Source organism: Octopus sinensis, linkage group LG23, assembly GCF_006345805.1.
Source record: "Octopus sinensis linkage group LG23, ASM634580v1, whole genome shotgun sequence".
Taxonomy (NCBI): domain Eukaryota; kingdom Metazoa; phylum Mollusca; class Cephalopoda; order Octopoda; family Octopodidae; genus Octopus; species Octopus sinensis.
The window spans coordinates 28,207,453-28,231,172 of NC_043019.1; the positions used below are offsets into that span (position 1 = coordinate 28,207,453).

Here is a 23,720-nt window from a genome sequence, read left to right on the forward strand (position 1 = left end):
TTATGAGGCAATTAAGTCGGCGGGGTATTCATCTGTAGTTATGCCCAACAGATGATACCAACTGGCGCATAATCCCATCTCGTCATTTCCAGTTCTTGATAGTCTTTGCAAGCACAGAAATTTCGAGATGCCAATTCGCAACCATTGACACCAAACCGGTCTTCTCGTTGCTACTGAAATATTGGTTAATAACAACTCGAGACTCCTAATCGCTTTTTCTCTCACCCACAATTAAATCAAATCAACACTCAATCAAATTTCTATCCATCCATCCATCTCTGCCCATTATTCGCAGAAGGGCTGTGGGCATTGAGTCCTCAGGCATCTCCTCTATATATGTCCATCATCTAAGGGGGTGCACTGGATGGCATATCCCCGCTCGCTATTCAATGGTACTCCTTCGGGTTTACAGTGAAACCCTTATTTCGAAACTCCACTTTAGCATGATTAGAAACTAGCTTAAAAGCCGTCGAATTGGAAGATCTGCAAACACATCTCTGACTTGTTTGGAGAATTCTCCAGAGTTATATCCCAATGACGATCATATTCGTCGCTAAAAATCATGTAAAAAAATCCCCGAAAACAACCGGAGTAATGAAAACATAGGAACCCAAAATTTCAGGATTGCAGGTCCGGATTCGGCCCGGAATGTTTTTAATTTACTCACAGAATCAGTCTGATTCCAAAATGGTATATGTTGGGCTACGGCCTCTAGGAGTCAAGTTGAAAAAGTGTAACACTGATACTCTTGGGGAAACTGTACTTCAATTAAAGTGTATTTTATATGAGTGTGTGTATGTGTTGTGCGCGCGCGCGTACATGTATATATGTAAACACACACACACACACACACACACACACACACACACACACGCATACAATACAAATATAAAATGTATGTATTAAAGAAAGCAAAAAAAAACAACAACAAACACGATAGTGTTCAGTAGTTTGTTCAGTATGTTGGCCACAGGAATTTCTGTCCAGGAAAGTTGTACATCATCTCCATTTTTCTCTCATATACGCAAGTCTTTCTCTCTTATTATTATTCTCATTGCCACCATCAACACTATTACTTTTAATAAAACATCAGCTCTCCCTAAATCACCCTCACCCACTATTACTGTCACCATAGCACGAGGAAGTGTCATTGAATAGCGAGGTGGGGGATCAAAGTGTGACACACTGACACACAGAAATTAGTTTTCACATTTATTATATTAGATTAGTACCCAACCAGAATATTCTGAAGCACCCCCACCCCTCAAGCACCAAAGTCTGGCGACGGGCCTGCCTCACTAGGTCCAATCTGAAGCTACTGTCGTTACAGTTTCTCACCGTATTCCAAAGCGTGACTAAACGAGACTCCTGATATTATCTAACCATCTCATTCTTGGTCAACACCCAGGTCTTCTAGCTTGAAGAATCTATCTTGCGATTCTTCTCTGCTACATTTTAATTACATATTCGTAGTACTGGAACTGTGAGCTCTCGATCCGGAGAATAGCGGCTCGATAGTTCCTTTTACTTTTTGTTCAACCATCTATAGGTACTCTGGGGTCTTGCATAATCGCATTCCCCCACTTATCAATTTTTCAGATCTCCCCCGCCGAGTTTCTTTCTCCCATCCGCCACTTTTCTTCCCCCACCTGCCGCTTTTATCTCAGATTTTTTGCCACACCCTACATTTATAAATTTTTAAGATTCCCTCCACCCCCCACGCTTTTATTCCAATCTTATTTTGCTAATCTATCTCCGGTGAAATTTTATAGTAAGCTATTCGTATTGGTGCAACAGCTGAAGAACATTATCTCATAACTTATAAAATTGTAATGGCCGGTTGGGATATTATTAGATAAAACGAGAAGGGTGCAAGAGAGTTAGTGTGAGGGAACTGGAGTAGCAGAGGGAGAGTGACTAATATCAGTGAAGGGGAGAACAGAGTTGGGTAATGGACAAATATGAAGTGACAGAGGGATAGTAACGTTAATATAGCTGTCACATACACGTGAGACGCTGCATACATACTTTCGTAAACACACACACACACACACAAATAAGTTTTAAAACGACGAGGAAGGGTAAGAGGGTGGGGATGAAGAATATATATAAATATATATATAAGTTTATGAAAGAATGGAGTTGAACGACTTGTTAACAAATTTCCTTTATTTTCGACATATGTTTCGAAGGCTGCATATTCCTAATTCCGAAGGAATAAGGAGTACATTCGGAATTAGGAATATGCAGCCTTCGAAACATATGTCGAAAATAAAGGAAATTTGTTAACAAGTCGTTCAACTCCATTCTTTCATAAACTTATATTTTTAAAATAAACATACAAATTTCCGCACGAAAGCACGTAGTCTATGCCCTAGGGACGTAACTTCAACCGTGTTCTTTCTGATGTGAATTTGCTACCCAGGTATCGGTTATCTTTCGAATTATCCTTAATAAGATAATTCATTCAACTACTCAAATATAAATATATATAGAGATATATGACAAAAAAACATCATAAGCAATACCATATGTTATAAACTAAATAGGATATATAAACTAATAACAAATAACTAATTCTGGTTTGAAAAAAAAAGAAAACAAGGGGTGACAGCCTAGAAAATTATAAATAATGATTTCTCATTTAGGCACAAGGCCAACGATTTGTGGGGAGGGACAAGTGGATTAAAGCGTCCCAGTACATTACTCGTGCTTTATCTTATCGACCCTGTAAGAATGAAAGGTAAAGCTGACTTTAGGGGGATCGAACTCAGAACGTAACGGGTCATAACACTATGCTGCAAAGCACGTTGCCCGATGCTTAGGCACAAGACCAGCGATTTAAAGGGAAGGGCAAAGTCGATTAAACTGACTTTCGTTACTAGTACAAAATAACAAACTCTGAGAAATTCATTATTATTTTGACATAAATTGTTAATCAGCATGACAAAAAAAAAAGAAAAAGAAAAGAAAAAGAACAAAACAAAAAATATGACAGGAATGGGAAGAGAATCTGGAGAGTTCTATTTGTTTTCATAACGCGTGAGAAAAAATATTTTATCCACGCTCATGCGGGTGAACCTTCAACATTTTAAGGCATTGATAATTTTCAACCCTAAGAAGATCAATCATTTTGAGACACAACACATTTGCTTCAGGACACATAGAAAACAAGGAAAATGCTGTCAGAAAATATGCTTTACAACCAGCCAGAGTTTATAAAAACCTGAGGCTGGACAACTGCCCCAGTCTATAACATATGCGTGAGTTTACTGCTACTCCGCATTGTTGTCAACAAATCTTCATTTTCAATTTCCCTACGATTTCTCTACCAATCACCAACACAAATTCCACGCAAACTAAGAACTTCAATGACGAACTGTTTATTCTTACAGGACAAGCTTTTTTACGGAATAAGGATTTAACAACATCAACACGACTCCAATAATTTCTCTTTGAACTTTTTTTCATAACATCATGGCAGAGATGTCTCACTCGTATTCGAGGGCTTGCTGAAAAGTTTCTGGCTTTGGGTAAAAGAAAATACAGGAGGATCAGACAATTATGATTTTATACAACATATCCCCCTCTCAGATTCACACACTCATTGCAGCGGTCCTTCAGTTTTTCTAAGCCCTGTAAAAGAACTCGGAAGCTTGGATCTCCAACCAAGTGTTTCACGATACCCTTAAAGCCAGGAAATTTTCAGCAACCTCTCATACAAACATATATATAGAAGACAATTTCCACTTAAAACCAGTTTGTTGGATGTAAATTTGACACAGCAGAACAATCTAAGGGACATAACTCTGGAAAGTCGAAAGCTAGCTTGGTGTATTCCGGACCACATAGTTCTGGTTTCAGTCCCACTGCAGGGCATCTTGAGCAAAGTGTCTTCTACTATAAGCCTCGGGCGAATGAAAGCCTTGTGAGTGGATTTGGAAGGCGGAAACTGAAAGAAGCCCGTCATATATATGTGTGTATATATAAGGCAGCGGGCTGGCAGAGACGTTAGCACGCCGGGCGAAATGCGTAGCCGTATTTCGTCTGCCGTTATGTTCTGAGTTCAAATTCCGCCGAGGCCGACTTTGCCTTTCATCCTTTCGGGGTCGATAAATTAAGTACCAGTGACGCACTGGGGTCGATGTAATCGACTTAATCCCTTTGTCTGTCCTTGTTTGTCCCCTCTGTATTTAGCCCCTTGTGGGTAGTAAAGAAATATATATATATATATGTGTATATGTATGTGTGTGTGTCTGTTCGTTCCTCACAACCGCTTGACAACCGGTATCGGTATGTTTACGTCCCTGTAAACTTAGTGGTCCAGCAAAAGAAACAGAATAGATACTAGGATTTAGAAAAATAAGTACTGGGTTTGATTCATTCGACTAAAAGTTCTTAAGGTGGTGCACCAGCATGGCCGCAGTCCAATAACTGGAACCAGTTAAAAATAGTCTTTGCTTGCATCAAAAATTAGATTAGAACGAACCTCTGCAACAATGCACCAAGCTAGCTGTCGACTTTCCAGAGTTATGTCCCTTAGGTTGTTCTGCTGTAACGAACCAGGTTTAAGTGGAAATTGTCTTTCATACACGTGTATGTATGAGGGTTTGCTGAAATGTTCCTGGCTTTAAGGGTATCGTGAAAGGCAATGTTCGAGATCCAAGCTTCCGAGTTCTTTTACAGAGCTTAGAAAAACTGAAGGAGCGCTGTAATGAGTGTGTGGATATGAGTGGAGAATATGTTGAATAAAATCATAATTAACTGATCCTGTAGTTCCTTTTACACAAAGCACCCAATCGTGTACACACACACACACACACACACACACACACACCACACACACACACACACACAAATTCGCGAAGAGTTCACAACTGATCTCCTGTCACTTAGGATTGCATGTGAAGGTGATAAATAGATCAGGTAACCCATAATGCCACACATATGTGATTGCATCCTAGGTCCTCTCATGCATATAGTGGGGACCTCCTGTAAAAGTAGATGGAGGGATGCAAATTTGTCCAATGCTTCCAGGAACTGCATCATTGTTGATACCATCTCGAAGGTGGATGTAGCTGTCACAACGCAGATTTTTCTGATTTAATTTGATGAACCCCAATCTCTCAGACTCCATTATTTGCACTCATATCAAATACAAATTGGTGGTAGAGTTCTTGTGACCGGTGTAGGTAGTTGAAGCAGTTCTCGCGTGTCATAAAGCTGTACGCGTAGAAGTCCATACATAAAACTGTTTTGTTGATTTGCTCTCCAGCACTGTTAGTGCTACGCTTTGGAATACCAAAATGGTAACCATTCTCACCATTTACAAAGAGAAGGGTATACTGAAGTGCGTCGAAGGAGCTATGTGTTTCACTGATCCATTGTAGCATTCTCAACGCTTGAGAATAATGCCTCTGCTCTTGTACAGGAGGACGACAGCAATCTCATTGCATTTTGGTGCATCATAGTGGCCTGCGTGCTTCCCAGATGGTCTTTGGTCAGCATTTAATACAACGGTGAAATTTGGCGTAGTTTCTGATTCCAAAGCATACCCGAAGCTTTGGGCATAGCTGTTTCTAGAATGCGTCATATCCTGAAGTTGCAGAATGAACTCCATGTCAGTACCAGGTGAAATGGAATTTCGCTTGTCTGCAAGCTCATGGCATTTCTCAACAAAGTACAGCTAAAGAAATCGAGGTTCTTCATTTTCCAGAGGCTGGAGCGATCCAATCCTGTGATACACCTGTCCCTGCACTTTGAAAGTGGTTATAAATCCACCCTCTTTGATAATATTTGCCCCGAAAGAGGTCATTTGAAAAGCGCAGTTGTACTTTCGAATGTTATCTAGGAAGTGCTTCGACTCTGCTGTTATACCTAAAAGTAGAAGCTTCAGCGGCTGTGGTGGATCTTCAAACGTGGTGGTGGTGCAATTGGACCTTCCCATTAGAGTAGCACATTCCAGAAGTTTCTACTGGTCATCTCTTGGTGTTGCAGAACGGGCAAGCAATATCTAGATAGATAGCATAGTGGACCCTTAATATCTAGATTTCAATATCTAGATAGATAGCATAGAGGACCCTTGCTTTCCATGGCTCTAGCATTGGCTGTGCAAGAAGCATTTTGTGAATGTCTTTGTTCAATCTCGTGTGATTATTCATTTGCACTCCTTCCCTTCGATGTCTCTGCTGCGGCAGGTTTGCGACCAATACGGGTTCTTTTCTTAGGTGGCATTGTCTCTGAGTTTAGAAGCTTCAATTACAAAATGCAGATGTGACAAAAAATCTAGAATAAAGTAATGTTGTGTGGGGGACGTACAGATAGCGTAAATATACTGAAGTCAATTTTCAGGCAGATGTGTTGAAAATGAACTTAAACAGATGTCAGTTTTTAGGCAGATGTGGTAAAACTGAATTTAGATACACTGGATGAATACAAATGAGAGATAACTAAGTTATTTTTCTGTCAGAATTTACAAAAACCGTAACGGCATAGATTTTAACTCAAAACTATTTGAAATACGCGGAAGGTAATTTGTAGACAGAATTTATTGTGTGTCAGTTAGAGAGAGAGATGGGGGGGGGCTAGAGAGTGGGAGAGAGGAAGAGTGAGTGAAGAAACAGACATAAAATTAAAGAGAGAAACAGTGATAGATGGTGAGAGTGGAGTAATGGAAAGAGAATAGGTAAACAGTGAGAAAAGAGGGAGAGATTCGGATGAAAATTCTAGAAGTCAAAGGGAGAGGATCGGTCGAAAAATGAGATTGAAGACAAAGATATTGACGCACAACAAAATTGAAATACTGTGAATTGAATTTTTAGACAGGTGTGACGAAACTGAATTTAAACACTCTGGGTGAACGAAAATGGCAAAAAAACTAAGTTAATTTTCAGTGAGAACGTAGAAAGACCGGAAAATGTTAGGTCGTGTGAAAAGGGGGAAAATGTTAGGTTGTGTGAATTTTCAGGAAATCCTCTCCCCAACCACTCGGAAAAACGTTTTCCCAACAAATCTTTACATACAGTCAATCTACAAGATGTAAGCGATTATTTAAGCTGAATTCAATTTTCAGCCAGATGATTTGAAACTGAATTTCAAGTAAAGTCGGTCTTTAGGCAGATGTAGCAACACTGAATTTAGACACACTGGATGAATAAAAATGTGGATCTTTTCCTTTTGAACGGCACTTTGTAACATAATTTCTAGGTAACTAAAAAGTCTTAAACTTCGTATACTGGTAGAATGTGTTTATAAAACATCATTTTCTCTCGGCTTTATTGAGAAAATTCTATAGGTTGTAACATATTTCGTCTAAAATGTCTTGCATTTCGGCAATTTTAACCAATCAATTACCTCCATTGACGTAAATAGGCGCAGGAGTGGCTGTGTGGTAAGTAGCTTGCTTACGAGCCACATGGTTCCGGGTTCAGTCCCACTGCATGGCACCTTGGGTAAGTGTCTTCTACTATAGCCTCGGGCCAACCAAATCCTTGTGAGTGGATTTGGTAGACGGAAACTGAAAGAAGCCCGTCGTGTATATATATATATTATATATATATATATATATATATATATTATATATATATATATATATATATATTTATATATGTGTATGTGCGTGTTTGTGTGTCTGTGTTTGTCCCCCCAACATCGCTTGACAACCGATGCTGGTGTGTTTACGTCCCCATAACCTAGCGGTTCGGCAAAAAGAGACCGATAAAATAAGTACTAGGCTTACAAAGAATAAGTCCTGGGATCGATTTGATCGACTAAAGGCGGTGCTCCAGCATGGCCACAGTCGAATGACTGAAACAAGTAAAAGATTAAAAGAGAGTAAAAGAGTAAACAACATTCTGGGCATAATGAACATGTCCCTCCTTTAAGAAACAGATTGGGTGACATTTTCATTTGACACCGCTAGAAAAAAATCCCATTTTCCGTAGTGGTGTCGTATGAAATTGTCACCCATAATTATAACCCTAGTATCGATCTATTGCATTTCAATCTATTTTAGATTTAGGGTTAGAGTTAGGGTTAGGGGTTGGGGAAGCGTATCTTTTTTCTTCACAAATGTAAATAAACCCAATCTGTTTCTTAAACGAGGGACATATTCATTATGCACAGAATGTTGTTTACGTCAATGGAGGTAATTGATTGGTTAAAATTGCCGAAATGCAAGAACTTTCAGACGAAATATCTTACAACCTATAGAATTTTCTCAATAAAGCCAAGAGAAAATGATGTTTTAAAAACACATTCTACCAGTATACGAAGTTTAAGACTTTTTAGTTACCTAGAAATTATGTTACAAAGTGCCGTTCAAAAGGAAAAGATCCAAAATGTGAAATAACTATGTTATTTTTCAATCAGAATTTACAAAAAAACATAACGTCATAGCTTTTAACACAAAACTATTTGAAATACGCGGAAGGCAACTTGTAGACAGAAGTTATTGTGTATCAGTTAAAGAGAGGGAGAGAGAGAGGGGGGAGAGAAAAGGGAGAAAGAGAGAGTGTGAGTGAGAGTGAGAGAACGGGATAGAGAGAGAGAAAGAGAGAGGGAGTGAAAGAAACATACATAGAATTAAAGAGAAGAACATTGACAGATGGTGAGAGTGGAGAAAATGAAAGAGAAGAGATAAATAAACAGTGAGAGAAAGACGTAGAAAGACCGTAACAAAAATGATTTTTTACGCACGACTAATAGAAATACATGGAAGCCAATGTGTAGAGAGAAGTTATTTTGTGTCAGTTAAAGAGAGAGAGAGAGAGAGAGAGAGAGAGAGTGGTGGAGTGAGAGAGAGAAAAAGAGAGAGAAAGAGTGTGTGTGTGAAAGAAATAGGCATAGACTTTAAGAGTGGAACTTTTACAGAGAGGCAGAGTGAGAAGAAGAAAGGGTAGAGATAAATAATCAGAGAGAGAGAGAGAGAGAGAGAGAAAGGAAAGAATCGGATATAAGGTGCAGCAGTCAAAGGAAGAGAATCGGTTGAGAATTGCAGTTTTTAGAGAAAAATCCACGTGGAATACATTCCCCCCACCCCTGTTTCTCTAAAAACAGCAATTCTCAACCGATTCTCTTCCTTTGACTGCTGCACCTTATATCCGATTCTTTCCTTTCTCTCTCTCTCTCTCTCTCTCTGATTATTTATCTCTTCCTTTTCTTCTTCTCACTATATATATACAGGTGTCCCAAAAAAATGTATACACACCTTAAATAATTGTAAATTTGTTATTCTTTGTAAGCCTAGTACTTATTCTATCGTTCTCTTTTGCCGAACCACTATGTGTATACATTTTTTTGGGACACCCTGTATATATACATATATATATATATACAAAGAGATTGTAGTTTAAAATTTTGGCACAAGTTCAGCAATTTCGGGGGACGGGGTGAGTTGATTACATCGACCTCATTGTTCGGATCTTTTCCTTTTGAACGGCACTTTTCAACACAATTTCTAGTCAACTAAACACTTTTAAACTTCGTATACTGGTAGTATGTGTTTATAAAACATCTGGTTAAAATTGCCGAAATGCTCGAAATTTCAGGCGAAATATCTTACAACCTATAGAATTTTCTCAATAAAGCCAAGAAAAAATGATGTTTTATAAACACATTCTACCAGTATACGAAGTTTAAGACTTTTTAGTTACCTAGAAATTATGTTACAAAGTGCCGTTCAAAAGGAAAAGATCCAAAATGTGAAATAACTATGTTATTTTTCAATCAGAATTTACAAAAAAACATAACGTCATAGCTTTTAACACAAAACTATTTGAAATACGCGGAAGGCAATTTGTAGACAGAAGTTATTGTGTATCAGTTAAAGAGAGGGAGAGAGAGAGGGGGGAGAGAAAAAGGGAGAAAGAGAGAGTGTGAGTGAGAGTGAGAGAACGGGATAGAGAGAGAGAAAGAGAGAGGGAGAGGGAGTGAAAGAAACATACATAGAATTAAAGAGAAGAACATTGACAGATGGTGAGAGTGGAGAAAATGAAAGAGAAGAGATAAATAAACAGTGAGAGAAAGACGTAGAAAGACCGTAACAAAAATGATTTTTTACGCACGACTAATAGAAATACATGGAAGCCAATGTGTAGAGAGAAGTTATTTTGTGTCAGTTAAGAGAGAGAGAGAGAGAGAGAGAGAGAGAGAGAGAGAGAGAGTGGTGGAGTGAGAGAGAGAAAAAGAGAGAGAAAGAGTGTGTGTGTGAAAGAAATGGGCATAGACTTTAAGAGTGGAACTTTTACAGAGAGGCAGAGTGAGAAGAAGAAAGGGTAGAGATAAATAATCAGAGAGAGAGAGAGAGAGAGAGAGAAAGGAAAGAATCGGATATAAGGTGCAGCAGTCAAAGGAAGAGAATCGGTTGAGAATTGCAGTTTTTAGAGAAAAATCCACGTGGAATACATTCCCCCCACCCCTGTTTCTCTAAAAACAGCAATTCTCAACCGATTCTCTTCCTTTGACTGCTGCACCTTATATCCGATTCTTTCCTTTCTCTCTCTCTCTCTCTCTCTCTCTGATTATTTATCTCTTCCCTTTCTTCTTCTCACTATATATATACAGGGTGTCCCAAAAAAATGTATACACACCTTAAATAATTGTAAATTTGTTATTCTTTGTAAGCCTAGTACTTATTCTATCGTTCTCTTTTGCCGAACCACTATGTGTATACATTTTTTTGGGACACCCTGTATATATACATATATATATATATACAAAGAGATTGTAGTTTAAAATTTTGGCACAAGTTCAGCAATTTCGGGGGACGGGGTGAGTTGATTACATCGACCTCATTGTTCGGATCTTTTCCTTTTGAACGGCACTTTTCAACACAATTTCTAGTCAACTAAACACTTTTAAACTTCGTATACTGGTAGTATGTGTTTATAAAACATCTGGTTAAAATTGCCGAAATGCTCGAAATTTCAGGCGAAATATCTTACAACCTATAGAATTTTCTCAATAAAGCCAAGAAAAAATGATGTTTTATAAACACATTCTACCAGTATACGAAGTTTAAAAGTGTTTAGTTAATTAGAAATTATGTTACAAAGTGCCGTTCAAAAGGAAAAGATCCCATTGTTCAGCTGGTATATATTTTATCAACCCTGAAAGGATGAAAGCAAAGTCGACCTCGCTGGAATTTGAACTCAGAACATTAAAACAGACGAAATGCCGCTAGATTTTGTCCGGTGCGGTAAAGATTCCGCCAGCTTGGCGTTTTAACTTTCGCAAACGATCTGGCCAGACTTTTAAACCCAACATACCTTATTGTATTCAAGCAGTTATCAATACGAAAGATAAATATACAAAATACTAGTTTATTGTGAAATTGGTGTCTGAAATCATGTCTTCAACAGAATCGATGCTTTAAAGTGAATACAACATTCATTTTGTAATCAGTTACCATCATTTTTGTTTATAAATTTTAGGACGGTCTTAAACTTTTGGGCATAATTGTAGTTTTGTAGAAGTCATGGAATGATATCTGCGAGGAGGGGATTCGAAGACGAAGAAAAATATGTGGTTTGTGTATTAGTAGATGATAGGTTAGCTAACTTTAGGTTCTCGTGGATCAGAGTACCGTACCAAGGAAGTGGATGCCCACCCTATCAAAATACAAGAAAATTATATTATTCCCAGGTTCGAGGGTCTCCTGGGTCCTGGTGTTGTAGCACCCATAGCAACTACCTATAACTACTTGAACAACAAGTAGAAAGAATTATCGAGCCGCTATTCTCCGGATTGAGAGGTCACTGCTCCAGTGCTACGGATATGTGATTAAAATGCAGCAGGAAAGAATCGCAAGGCAGATTCTTTAAGCTAGAAGACTTGGATGGTGATCAAGAATGAGATGGTTAAATAATATTATGAGTCTCATTTAGTCACACTTTGGAATACAGTGAAAAACTGTAACGACAGTTGCTTCAGATTGGACATAGGGAGGCAGGCCCGTCGCCAGACTTTGGTGCTTGGAAGTACTTCAGAATATTATGGATGGGTATTAATTTGTAATGATGCTAAAGTGGAGTTTCGAAATAAGGGTATCATTGTAAAACCGAGGGAGCACCATTGAATTATGAGCGGGGATATGCCGTCCAGTGCAATCCCTTAGATGATGGACATACATGGAGATGTCTGAGAACTCTATGCCCACCGCACTTCCGGGAATAATGGGCGGAGAAGATAGATGTGTGGATGGATGGATAGAAATTTGATTGAGTGTTGATTGATTTAAATGTGGGTGAGAGAGAAAGCGATTAAGATTCTCGAGTTGTTATTAACCACTATTTCAGTAGCAACAAGAAGACCGGCTTGGTGTCAGTGGTTGTGAATTGGCTTCTCGAATGTCTATGATTGCAAAGAAAATCAAGAACTGGAGATGACGAGATGGGATTATGCGCCAGGGTTTTTTTCTGTTTGTTTCCCATTTTTCAATTCCTTCAATTTTCCTTCCAATTGATTTCATATTAGTTGTAACATTGTAAAATTGCATGCTAATCCTTGACGTGAAATTTAGTTTCTCCATAAATCAATAAATAAATAGCTTAATAGCTTAAAGTTTGCTTTTAAACTGCTCAACAGATACTTATTCTATGGATCCCAAAAATCTATATATATAAAACTGTAGTTGTGTGAGTGTCTGTCCCCTTCGATTTAGATTCCTAACTACTCCCACATTTTGCGGTGCAGTTTAACCAAATTCGGGTATCTTATAGTCGTGATTCATATCGAGCCCGTCTGAGTATTAGCGCGCGTCTACGATGAGTCTACGATTTTAAAAATAATTTAACATCATTTTTTATTCCATTTTAATGCATAATTTTTCGTGTGTCGATGGCGGCGGAGTTGGCGTCCATGGTCACACCTGCACCTGTTTGCTTCTCCCCCTTCTTCCCTCCCTCGTGAAGCTGTGGGGAAGGGAGTGTAAGGAAATCAACGTCGTAAAGCGTTGTCAAGGAGACCAGCGTTCTTTTAGAACAACGACTTCACGGCTTGAAGACACCAAAACAGAAATGGCTAAGAAAGCCCGAATTGGCATCTATAAGGGAAGTAACTCTCTAAAAATGCTTATATAGTTATTTCCCTTACAAACCTAGCAACGCCGGGCGATACTGCTAGTAAGAATATAAAATGCAAAGTCAACCTCCATTTGAACTCAGAACCACTTCCCACAACCATCATTTGATAAGCGGTAAACGACCACTTGATAATAGCTTAGTTTCTTTCTATGAATTTGTCCATGGCTTAAAATTACTCCAAATTTGCACGCTTTAAAAGCGGTTAACTCTTTATTGATTTATGGTGAAAATGATGTCAACGAAAAAAAAAAAACAAGCAGCCACACAGCTATGATACCGTACTGGATACTAAACGAGTCAGTTTGTTTAGATATATCATGTGTAAGTAATTATAGGGAGAGTAGTTTTACTAACTAACTAGGAAGAAGAGGGCGGAAGGGAAAGAAAGAAAATGTGCATACGCACACACATACATATCGTGTGTGATAAGCAATCATTTTCTTCTCTCATTCTCGACGTTATAAAAGTACTGAGTTGTTTGACAAGGTCTCATTTATCCCGTAGATGCAACTTGCGAGAGTCAGTAGTAAAAGCTAAAACCATATTACCGCCGTCTATAAGCGACAGGCTGTGTTTAAAGTCAACTACAAATACCAGCTTCTCTTGGTCTTTCTCTCCCTCTGATACATCATATAACTAAACGATGGAACAATTCCTTGGAAAATGGAAAGAAGTCAAAGAAGGCGCGGAATCTCACCGTCGATTTTTAGAAAAAATAGGTATTATACTATTTTTGTTGATTTTTATTTTTGCATAAATGAATTGCGTATCTCTGAAATGTCGTTCTCTGTGAATGTGTGTGTGTGTGTGAGCATCAGTATCGGCCGTTGTTGCATAAGATCACAAGTTGTCAGTTGTAGTGACGCTATACAACAGCGCGCGCGCGCACATCTCTTCCGACCACTAATTGCCCTTTTTCAAAGTCTGCTTACAACTTCAATGTCATAATTACAGATATTGCCTCATAACTTCCACCAAAATGGATATTTTGTAACGAAATTTTCAACGCTTAGATCCTGTAGATTGAGTGTACGTAAAGATTTGTTGGAAAAAATTTGGTTAATGTTTACATCTAACCAAAATGGTAAATTTTTCCGAGGGGTTGGGGAGAGGATTTTCGGAAAATTCACACGACCCGACATTTTCCCTCTCATACTTTTCAAGAAAATGGGTATTTTTTAATGAAATTTTATAGAAATACTGGCATAACTACAGATATATACTCCACTCTTACTTTATTGCCTCATAACTTTCAGAAAAATGGATACTTTTTAACGAAACTTTCAACAAATAATCGCTTACAATCTATAGATTGAGTATATGTAAAGATTTGTTGGAAAAGTTTTTCCGAGGGTTGGGAAGAGGAGTTTCGGAAAATTCTTTGTAGTCGTAATCCACACCGTTTGAAAGGTATTTGTATAAAATTTCGTGGCTAATGCAGATTCGCACTTCACCTTGAAAAATGCATTTTTCTGAAAAACTTTAAACCAATCTTCCTGAAAGTTAAGAGTGGGAAAATGTCGGGTCGTGTGTATTTTCCGGAAAATCTCCCCCAACTCCTCCGAAAACTCTTTCAACAAATCTTTAAATACATTCAATTTAAGCGATTATTTGTTGAAAGTTTCGTTAAAAAGTATCCATTTTTCTGGAAGTTATGAGGCAAGAAGGTCGGCGGGCGGGTATACATCTGTAGTTATGCCACTTGAAGTCCAGGCCTGCATGGGTGCAGCACACGAGTGTGTCCCATTTGGAATGTTATCTCTCTTGTGAAAACGAAACCCCAAAAATTGCTTGTTGAAGAGCAAACACAAAAATTATTGGCTGAAGCTAACCAATAAAAACTCAAGGCGTAATTTTATCAGTCATATAAATTAAGCTACGTGATAAAAGTAATTTCAAGTGAGAACGAAATCTAGGGCATAAAGTTATGAGGGGGAAAATAACGGGTCGTGTGAATTTTCTAGAATCTTCTCCCCAACTCCTCGCAAAAATTTTTTGCAACAAATTTTTACATACATTCAGTCTACAGGAAGTAAGCGATTATTTGTTGCAAATTTCGTTATAAAGTCAGGTGGGGTATACAGCTGTAATTATACCACTTCAACTTCGGGCCTGTATGGGTGTGTGCGCGTATTCTCTCTTTGGAATGTTCTCTATGCTTCTACAGAACTTTAAATTACAGCCAGACTTGTAGCAGGATAATTTTGTATGAGTAATTACACACAGATTTTGGGCGAAGGTAAAGAATATGCACACAGGGTGTTTAGGGTTTAGGATTAGGGTTTAGGGTTAGGATTTAGGGTTTAGGGTTAGGATTTAGAGTTAGGGTTTAGGATTAGGGTTAGGATTTAGGGTTTAGGGCTTGGGTTTAGGGTTAGGGTTTAGGGTTAGGGTTAGGTTCTAGGGTTTAGGGTTAGGATTTAGATTTTAGGGTTTAAGGTTAGGATTTAGAGTTAGGGTTTAAGGTTAGGGTTAGGATTTAGGGTTTAGGGCTTGGGTTTAGGGTTAGGGTTTAGGGTTAGGAAAGGAACGCTGCAATGGGTGTGTGAATCTAAGACGGGAATATGTTGAATAAAATCGTAATTAACTGATCCCCTTTATTTTCTTTTACCCAAAACCAGGAACTTTTTAGCACGCCCCCAAATATTAGTGGAGTAGTATGAGGAGAGATGGTGCAAGAGAGACAGAAATCTAAGGGAGATGGGGATAAATAGCCATCATGTGGAAAAGTGTTATATATATATGGATTCGTTTAGGGGAGAGAATAAACTTTTTTATGATAAAGAGAGCGCGAAGTGGCGAAAGGAGAGAAAGAGAGGGGTACAGAGAGACAAGTGTTGAAACTGAATTTAAACCTAAGTCAATTTTTTCGGCAGAGGTGGTAAAACTGAATTTAGACACACAGAATGAATAAAAAAAATAGATAACTAAGTTATTTTTCAGTCAGAATGTACAAAAACCGTAACGACATAGATTTTTAAAGCAAGACTATTTGAAATAGGCGGACGACAATTTGTAGACAGAAGTAATTGCATGTCGCTTAAGGAGATGGAGAGAGCGAGGGGGAGAGGGAGGGAGAATGAGTGAAAGAAACAGACATACAACGAAAGAGAGGAACAATGACAGATAGTGAGAGTGGAGAAAAGGAAAGAGGAGAAATAAAGAAACAGTGAGAGAAAAGGGAGCGATTCGGATGAAAATTGTAGAAGTCAGAGGGAGAGGATCGGTCGAAAAATGAGATTGAAGACAAAGATATTGACGCACGACAAAATTGAAATACTGTGAATTGAATTTTTAGACAGATGTGGCGAAACTGAATTTAAACATTCTGGGTGAACGAAAATGGAAAAAAAAAAACTAAATTAATTTTCAGGCGCAGGAGTGGCTGTGTGGTAAGTAGCTTGCTAACCAACCACATGGTTTCGGGTTCAGTCCCACTGCGTGGCATCTTGGGCAAGTGTCTTCTGCTATAGCCCCGGGCCGACCAATGCCTTGTGAGTGGATTTGGTAGACGGAAACTGAAAGAAGCCTGTCGTATATATGTATATATATATGTGTGTTTGTTTGTGTGTCTGTGTTTGTTCCCCTAGCATTGCTTGACAACCGATGCTGTGTGTTTACGTCCCCGTCACTTAGCGGTTCGGCAAAAAAGAGACCGATAGAATAAGTACTGGCTTACAAAGAATAAGCCCCGGGGTCGAGTTGCTCGATTAAAGGCGGTGCTCCAGCATGGCCGCAGTCAAATGACTGAAACAAGTAAAAGAGAAAAAAAGAGAAAAAACGTAGTAAGACTTTAACAAAAGAGATTTTTATGCACGACTAATAAATAATAATAATAATGAAATTATTGTATACAGTGCTCAGGTGCACCACAACTTGTCAGAAAGTGCATATAAAGTACATGCAGGAATGTAGAAATGTCTGGAAAGCGAACAATGTATGAGTCAGATACATGCCTGTGTGTGTATGGAGGAGAGAAAATCAGGTGTAGTGTTGGCGAATCTCAGGAAGCATGGAAGTTTTGAAGGATGCAGTGCTCCGACAAGTAACAACTGATGCCGGCAGTTTGTTCCATGCTTCAGCAACTCTCAGCGTGAAAAAATGTTTCCTGAAATACACGGAAGCCAATGTGTAGACAGAAGTTATTGTATGTCAGTTAAAAAGAGAGAGAGAGAGGGGGGAGAGGATCGGATGAAAACTGCAGGAGTCAAAGGGAGAGAATCGGTTGAAAATTGCAGTCTTTAGAGAAAAATCCGTGTGGAATACGTTTTTGTCCCCCTTCCTCGCTTCACACCTGAGCTCTGGACAAAATGTTACGGTGCAAGACAGAGATTTTTAACGCAAGAAAGTTACTTTCCAGTGAGAACGTAGAAAGTCCGTAACAAAAGAGATTTTCATGCACGACTAATAGAAATACACGGAAGCCAATGTGTAGAGAGAAGTTATTGTGTGTCAGTTAAAAATAGAGAGAGAGAGAGGGAGAGAGAAATAGAGACTTTAAGAGAGGAGCTATTACTGAGGAGCAGAGTGAGAAGAAGAAAGAGAAGAGATAAATAATTAGAGAGGGGAAGAATCCCTGAATCTCTGAGCCAGGGTCACGGCGAGGTGAAAGGGAGCTGGCAGAAACGTTAGCACGTCGGGCGAAATGCTTTGCGGTATTTCGTCTGTCGTTACGTTCTGAGTTCAAATTCCGCTGAGGTCGACTTTGCCTTTCATCCTTTCGGGGTCGATTAAATAAGTACCAGTTACGCACTGAGGTCGATGTAATCGACTTAATCCGTTCGTCTGTCCTTGTTTGTCCCCTCTATGTTTAGCCCCTTGCTTGATGAGAAGGGTGGTTTGGACCCCAGTACTTGTATTTTTTAAAACCTCATACTTATTCTGTTTGTCTCATTTGCTAAGCCACTGAGTTACAGGGACATAAACAAACCAACATTGGTTGTAGAGTAGTGGTGGAAGATACACACACCACACATAGTTACATACATATAAAACCAGCTTCATTCAGTTTCCATCTACGAAATCCACTCACAAGGCTTTAGCTGGCCAAGGGCCATGATAGAAGACACTTGTCCAAGGTGTTACACAGTGGGACTGAACCCAGAACTATTTGCACTGAAGGGCATCTTTTCAATGTAAAGATTTTTCAGGTCCTGTAGCTTGGCTATTTGTCCTTCAATGTCTGTGACAGAGCAATCAACCTTGAAATTGCTTGTGTGGGTTAAATCTGCAAGTGTGGCTGTGTGGTGAGAAGTTTGCTTCCTAACCACAAGAGTTCCAGGTTTAGTACCAATATGTGGCCAACAGTAAGAATTTCTCTCCATGACAAAAATACACTGTGAATGGCTTCCCTATGGTTTTGAATATTGCCTCAAGCAGATCTGAATTAGTAACAAGTTTGTATTTTATACACATCACTGGCTGAGCACTGTCACGCTGTATCTCATTGACAGCAAGCTGCTGAATAGCACTATCAGTCACAGAACGATGACGAGAATATCATAAGAGGGACCTGTCCCTCATGTCAGTTCACAGCATTTCCCTTTCCAGTCTCCATGGCTGGAAAGGAGATAACCACTCCAAAATGTATGCTACTGCAGTCTGGTTAGGTGACACTGTCAGCTGTACTTGCCGACAGAGAGAAATTTTCTCCATCACAAAATACACTGTGAACTGACTTGATGTATTTATATCCATTTGCCTACAGTGAGAATTTTTCTCCATGACAAAATTGTACTTCCAAAATTGTACTTCTAAGTTCATTTATCAGCTTCTTAATCTATTTATCTTTTTGTCCCTTTTTTTTCTTTCACTTTTTATTAATTTCATTGCTTTTCCTTTACATGAAATTTTGTCATGTTTTACAGGGGTTCCAGAAGAAATAGCAGATAAAATTATAAAATATACAGCAGTTTATGAAACAGTAAAAGATGGTGATCTGATTAAAATGGTTTCAAGTTACTTGGAAGATCCCAATTTAAATAAGACGTATAATTTTAAGCTGAATGAAACTTTCACTGATACAGATAACTTTGGACAAAAATTTACTGTGAGTTAATTTCTTAATTTTTTGGGGACCTTATATTATTTTCTTCCTTTTTATTTATTCCTCTCATGCACACGAATGTAAACTTCCTTATAAAACAACTGCAGGAGAATTACTTAGCTGAGAGGAAACCATTTTAATGACCCCTGAGGAAACTATGTGTGGATGAATGGATTGTGAGGGCTGTACAAGCTATGTACAAATATGCAGTAAATAAAGTGAGACTCACTAACAAATTCAGTGATGGATTTATCATGAAGGTAGGTGTCCATCAAGACCGAGTCATCTATTCATCAGTCATAGAGGCCATTACAGAGGGGTTTAAAACTGGCTGTCCATGGGAATTCTTGTAGTTCTCATAGCTAAATCTATAGTGGAATTAGAGAGAAAATTCCTGGCATGGAAACTAAACCTGAACTCAAAAGTCTTCAAGGTAGGTGAGGTACATGGTTACCTAGCCAGAGAGAGAGAGAGAGAGAAAGAGGAAGAGAGAGAGAGAGAAAGGAAAGGATTGATCAAGAAAGAAGACAGAAACAGCTGTGCTGCTATAAAGGAGATATATGGCTACCCAGCCTGAGTGAAGAGCAAGAGAAAGAGAAAAAGAGAGAGAGAGAGAGAGACAGTTGGAGGCAGCAAGATTGCAAGAGAGAGTAGGAGAGAGATGGCGGCAAAGTGCTAGGGTATACTCACAAGGAACAGGAATCAGAATATAAATGGGATGGTAGAATAAATGAAGAGAGAGATAAATAGTGGGCAAGTGTCAGGGCATAGCCTCATGGTACAGAGGTCATAATATAAGTGACAGGGTATTGCCAAAGAAGCTTAAGGGCTGGCCCTTCACCTGTTTCCTCCTCAAGCCATCCTACCACCCATTATTTCTCTATCACTGATCCCCCACCTCCATTACCAGCCTAACTGCAGTATTCTGCTGTTGTGATTAAATGTGAGCTGAACTGCATACTTCACAAACTTTCCACTGACATTACTTACCATATATCACTACCTCAAATACTTTCACTTGATATGCCGTCCTTCATTCTTAATATTGTCTTTCTCTACACACACACAATTTCTTTCTGAAGGTGATTGCTTGGTGGAATTGTAGGATGCCATTCAAAATGCTTTGTTGCAGTTCTTTTGACTCTTTACATTCTAAGTTCAAATTCCACCGATGTCAACTTTTCCTTTTGTCCCTTTAGAACGAATAAAATAACATACCAGTCAGACACTGGGGCCAACGGTATCTGCCACTAATTTCAGGTTTTGTACTTCTGTGTGAAGCTATTAGTTACCATTTCCATTTTTTCCCTCCTATTTCCCTACAGAAAGTATTGTTTCTTCAATTATTAATATTCTGTCACTGTATTTTCTAGGTGTTTTGTGAAATTAAAAATGGCAAATGGTACGATAAATGTAGTGGTTACTATAATGACGCAACGATTGAGAGTGTCCAAGAAGTTGTTGGAGATACATTGATAGTGGTGAGTATTTTTACCTCTTTTCTAGTATTTGTTTCACTGGACTGTGGCCATGTTGGGGCTATGTCTGGAAAGGTTTCATTTGAATAAATCAACCCCAATGTTTTCTTTTAGCATTTAAACCAGTCATATCCAGCCCAAATATTCTATTTGTTTTATGTTCACATAATAAAGTAGCACCATTTTTTGTTAGGCATGCCATTCAGAAAATCCCATGGGTTCCAGGTTGCCCATGACTGGTTTTGACAAAGAGGTAAACAATCTAACAGCAAAGTCTGCCAATCATAAGTTTTTGAATTGAGTTTAAAGTTATAGGATTTCAGTTTTAATTTCGGCCAGTGGTTCTCAGCCAGGGTCCATATGGCCCCTGAGTGTTCAAATAAGATTTTTGGGGATTCATATAACAGAATAGTAAATTGGGGGTCCACAATAATATTTCATGGGTCGCTGAAAATGTTTTGTTTTTGATGTTTGTGTTGGTATGTATTGCCATGTTTCTTTCTTGAATGTTTTACATTCAACATTCACAAGCTATTGTATAAAAAATGAAATAGGAATGTTAAAAGAAGTTACTTTAAAACTAGTTTTTAAACCTCAAATGACTATGGGTTTCACCTGAATAAAATAGTGCTCAAAGGGGTTCATAGATAAAAAAAATGGTTGAGTACTTCTGATTTAGGCCATTAGCCTTTTTAAGGTTGATATTCATGTTCTGTGATTGATATGTCTTTTGATTTTGTCTTTTGATTGTTGAAGAAATCATTTTTGAGTTTGAAGACAGTGAACATGAATAATCCTTTCTATTTCTTTACTACCCACAAGGGGCTAAACACAGAGAGAACAAACAAACGGATTAAGTCGATTATATCGACTCCAGTGCGTAACTGGTACTTATTTAATCGACCCTGAAAGGATGAAAGGCAAAGTCAACCTCGGCGGGATTTGAACTCAGAACGTAGCGGCAGACAAAATACTGCTAAGCATTTCACCCGGCGTGCTAACGTTTCTGCTAGCTTGCTGCATTCTAATCCTTTTGCCTTGAAACTGGATATGTCTACTTGTTTTATGTCCAAACTGTTAAGATCTGGCTTCTCACATCTGCCCTAGAAAGTCATTCTAAAGATAAAGCAATCATTTCAGTGAAATCTTGAAACTATGAGATAATGCACGACTATTCAAAAGAACATGAATATATATAAGCATTACATTTGAAAGATTAATCTGAATAAGGTTAAATAATGGGTACGAAAATTACATACAAATGTAGCAATCTAACATCTATTCTCAGTTTAGACTGTTTTACTTCTGTGGTTTTGCTTGGGAGTTTAATGAAATAAGCAGGATCTTAAATTTCCATGTTCTTTTAATTAATGATCGTGTTTTTATGTAAAAAAAAAAAGTGCAGGAGTGGCTGTGTGGTAAGTAGCTTGCTTACCAACCACATGGTTCCGGGTTCAGTCCCACTGCATGGCATCTTGGGCAAGTGTCTTCTGCTATAGCCCCAGGCCGACCAATGCCTTGTGAGTGGATTTGGTAGACGGAAACTGAAAGAAGCCTGTCGTATATATGTATATATATATGTGTGTGTGTGTGTGTTTGTGTGTCTGTGTTTGTCCCCATAGCATTGCTTGACAACCGATGCTGGTGTGTTTATGTCCCTGTCACTTAGCGGTTCGGCAAAAGAGACCAATAGAATAAGTACTGGGCTTACAAAGAATAAGTCCCGGGGTCGACTTGCTCAACTAAAGGCGGTGCTCCAGCATGGCCGCAGTCAAATGACTGAAACAAGTAAAAGAGAGTAAAAGAGTATATATTTGTGTATGTGTGTGCGTGCACGCGTAAAATTTTGTATATGAAATATGTAAAAGAAAATAGATGTATTCCAATTTTAATTTTCTTCTATTTACAGAAAACAACTTGTGATGGAACATCAATGGTAACAAAATTCAAAAAGCAATCAGAATGAACAAGAAAATGAAGTTGGAAAACATGCACTTGTGAACATCAACATAATGATAATAATAATAATAATATAATAATAATAATAAAAATAATAATAATAATAATTAATAATAATAATAATAATAGGTATTTTTAACTAGCGGATTGTGAAAATTAACCCAAATATTTTGCTGATACATATTGTAATAATCCAGAAAACTGGAAGACAAAATCAGATTTGGCTGGATTTAAATTGGAAAGAGAGAATAATGGAATTAAATACTGTAAAACCATTTTGTTTGCTGTTCTGTAACAATTTTAATATTCTGTAACAATTTTAATATTAGCATCAAGTCTTCTTAAATAAAAAAAACAAACAATTAAATGGTTAATTATATGGACTTTTCTTTATTTTCTTTATATTATTTTAACTTTTCTTCTTGTTTGCTGACTAGAATGGTATTTATAAATTTCTTTTATTTTAATTGTTAATGGATAGAAGTTCTCTTACTCATTAAACTCTTCCGTGTTCCTATCCATCCCAGTCTATGTAAACATTGTACAGGATCTCCCATCCCAAAATCACTGATTCTTCCAACTACCAAACCTCTGTCACCTTCACTTATAACATCCTATTAATACAATAGAGATGGTCATGAACAACTTTCTCCTTCAATATTTTATATAACATAAAGAGACAATTGTAGCTGTTGTTTAACCCCAGGAAACATAGTTACCAACTGGCTATATGACACAATATCTGTCCCCTTGTATTTTCGAATGAGTCCAGCTCCCCCATTTGAAAATATAAAGACAGATATTGTGTCATATAGCCAACTGGAAGCAATGTTTCTTGGGTTTAAATAATAGTAACAATCGTCCCTTCAAGGACAGCCACATTATGTTGGCAAATAGTCTTCACTTTAAAGGACTGTTACTGAATATCTCTCTTTGAGAGATTTAGAAATAATAATGTTTCTATTTATCTTATATACTTTTCTAATCTAGGCCTGAAATTTTGGAGAAGGCGACTAGTTGATTAGCCCCCCCCCCCTCCAGTACGCAACTGGTACTTAATTTATGACCTCGGCCGAATTCAAACTCAGAACATAAAGTCAGACGAAATACCTATTTCTTTACTGACCACAAGGGGCTACACACAGAGGGGACAAA

At 38.2% G+C, this 23,720-nt stretch overlaps 1 protein-coding gene across 1 annotated transcript; it reads left to right on the forward strand.

The window, feature by feature from the left end:
* The first annotated feature begins 13,512 nt into the window (after positions 1-13,512).
* LOC115223512 lies at positions 13,513-22,761 on the forward strand. The gene is made up of 4 exons (XM_029794133.2): positions 13,513-13,801; positions 18,950-19,131; positions 20,502-20,609; positions 22,516-22,761. The coding sequence occupies exons 1-4, from the start codon at positions 13,726-13,728 to the stop codon at positions 22,570-22,572; spliced, it is 423 nt and encodes a 140-aa protein (XP_029649993.1). The 5' UTR covers positions 13,513-13,725; the 3' UTR covers positions 22,573-22,761.
* Positions 22,762-23,720: the final 959 nt, after the last annotated feature.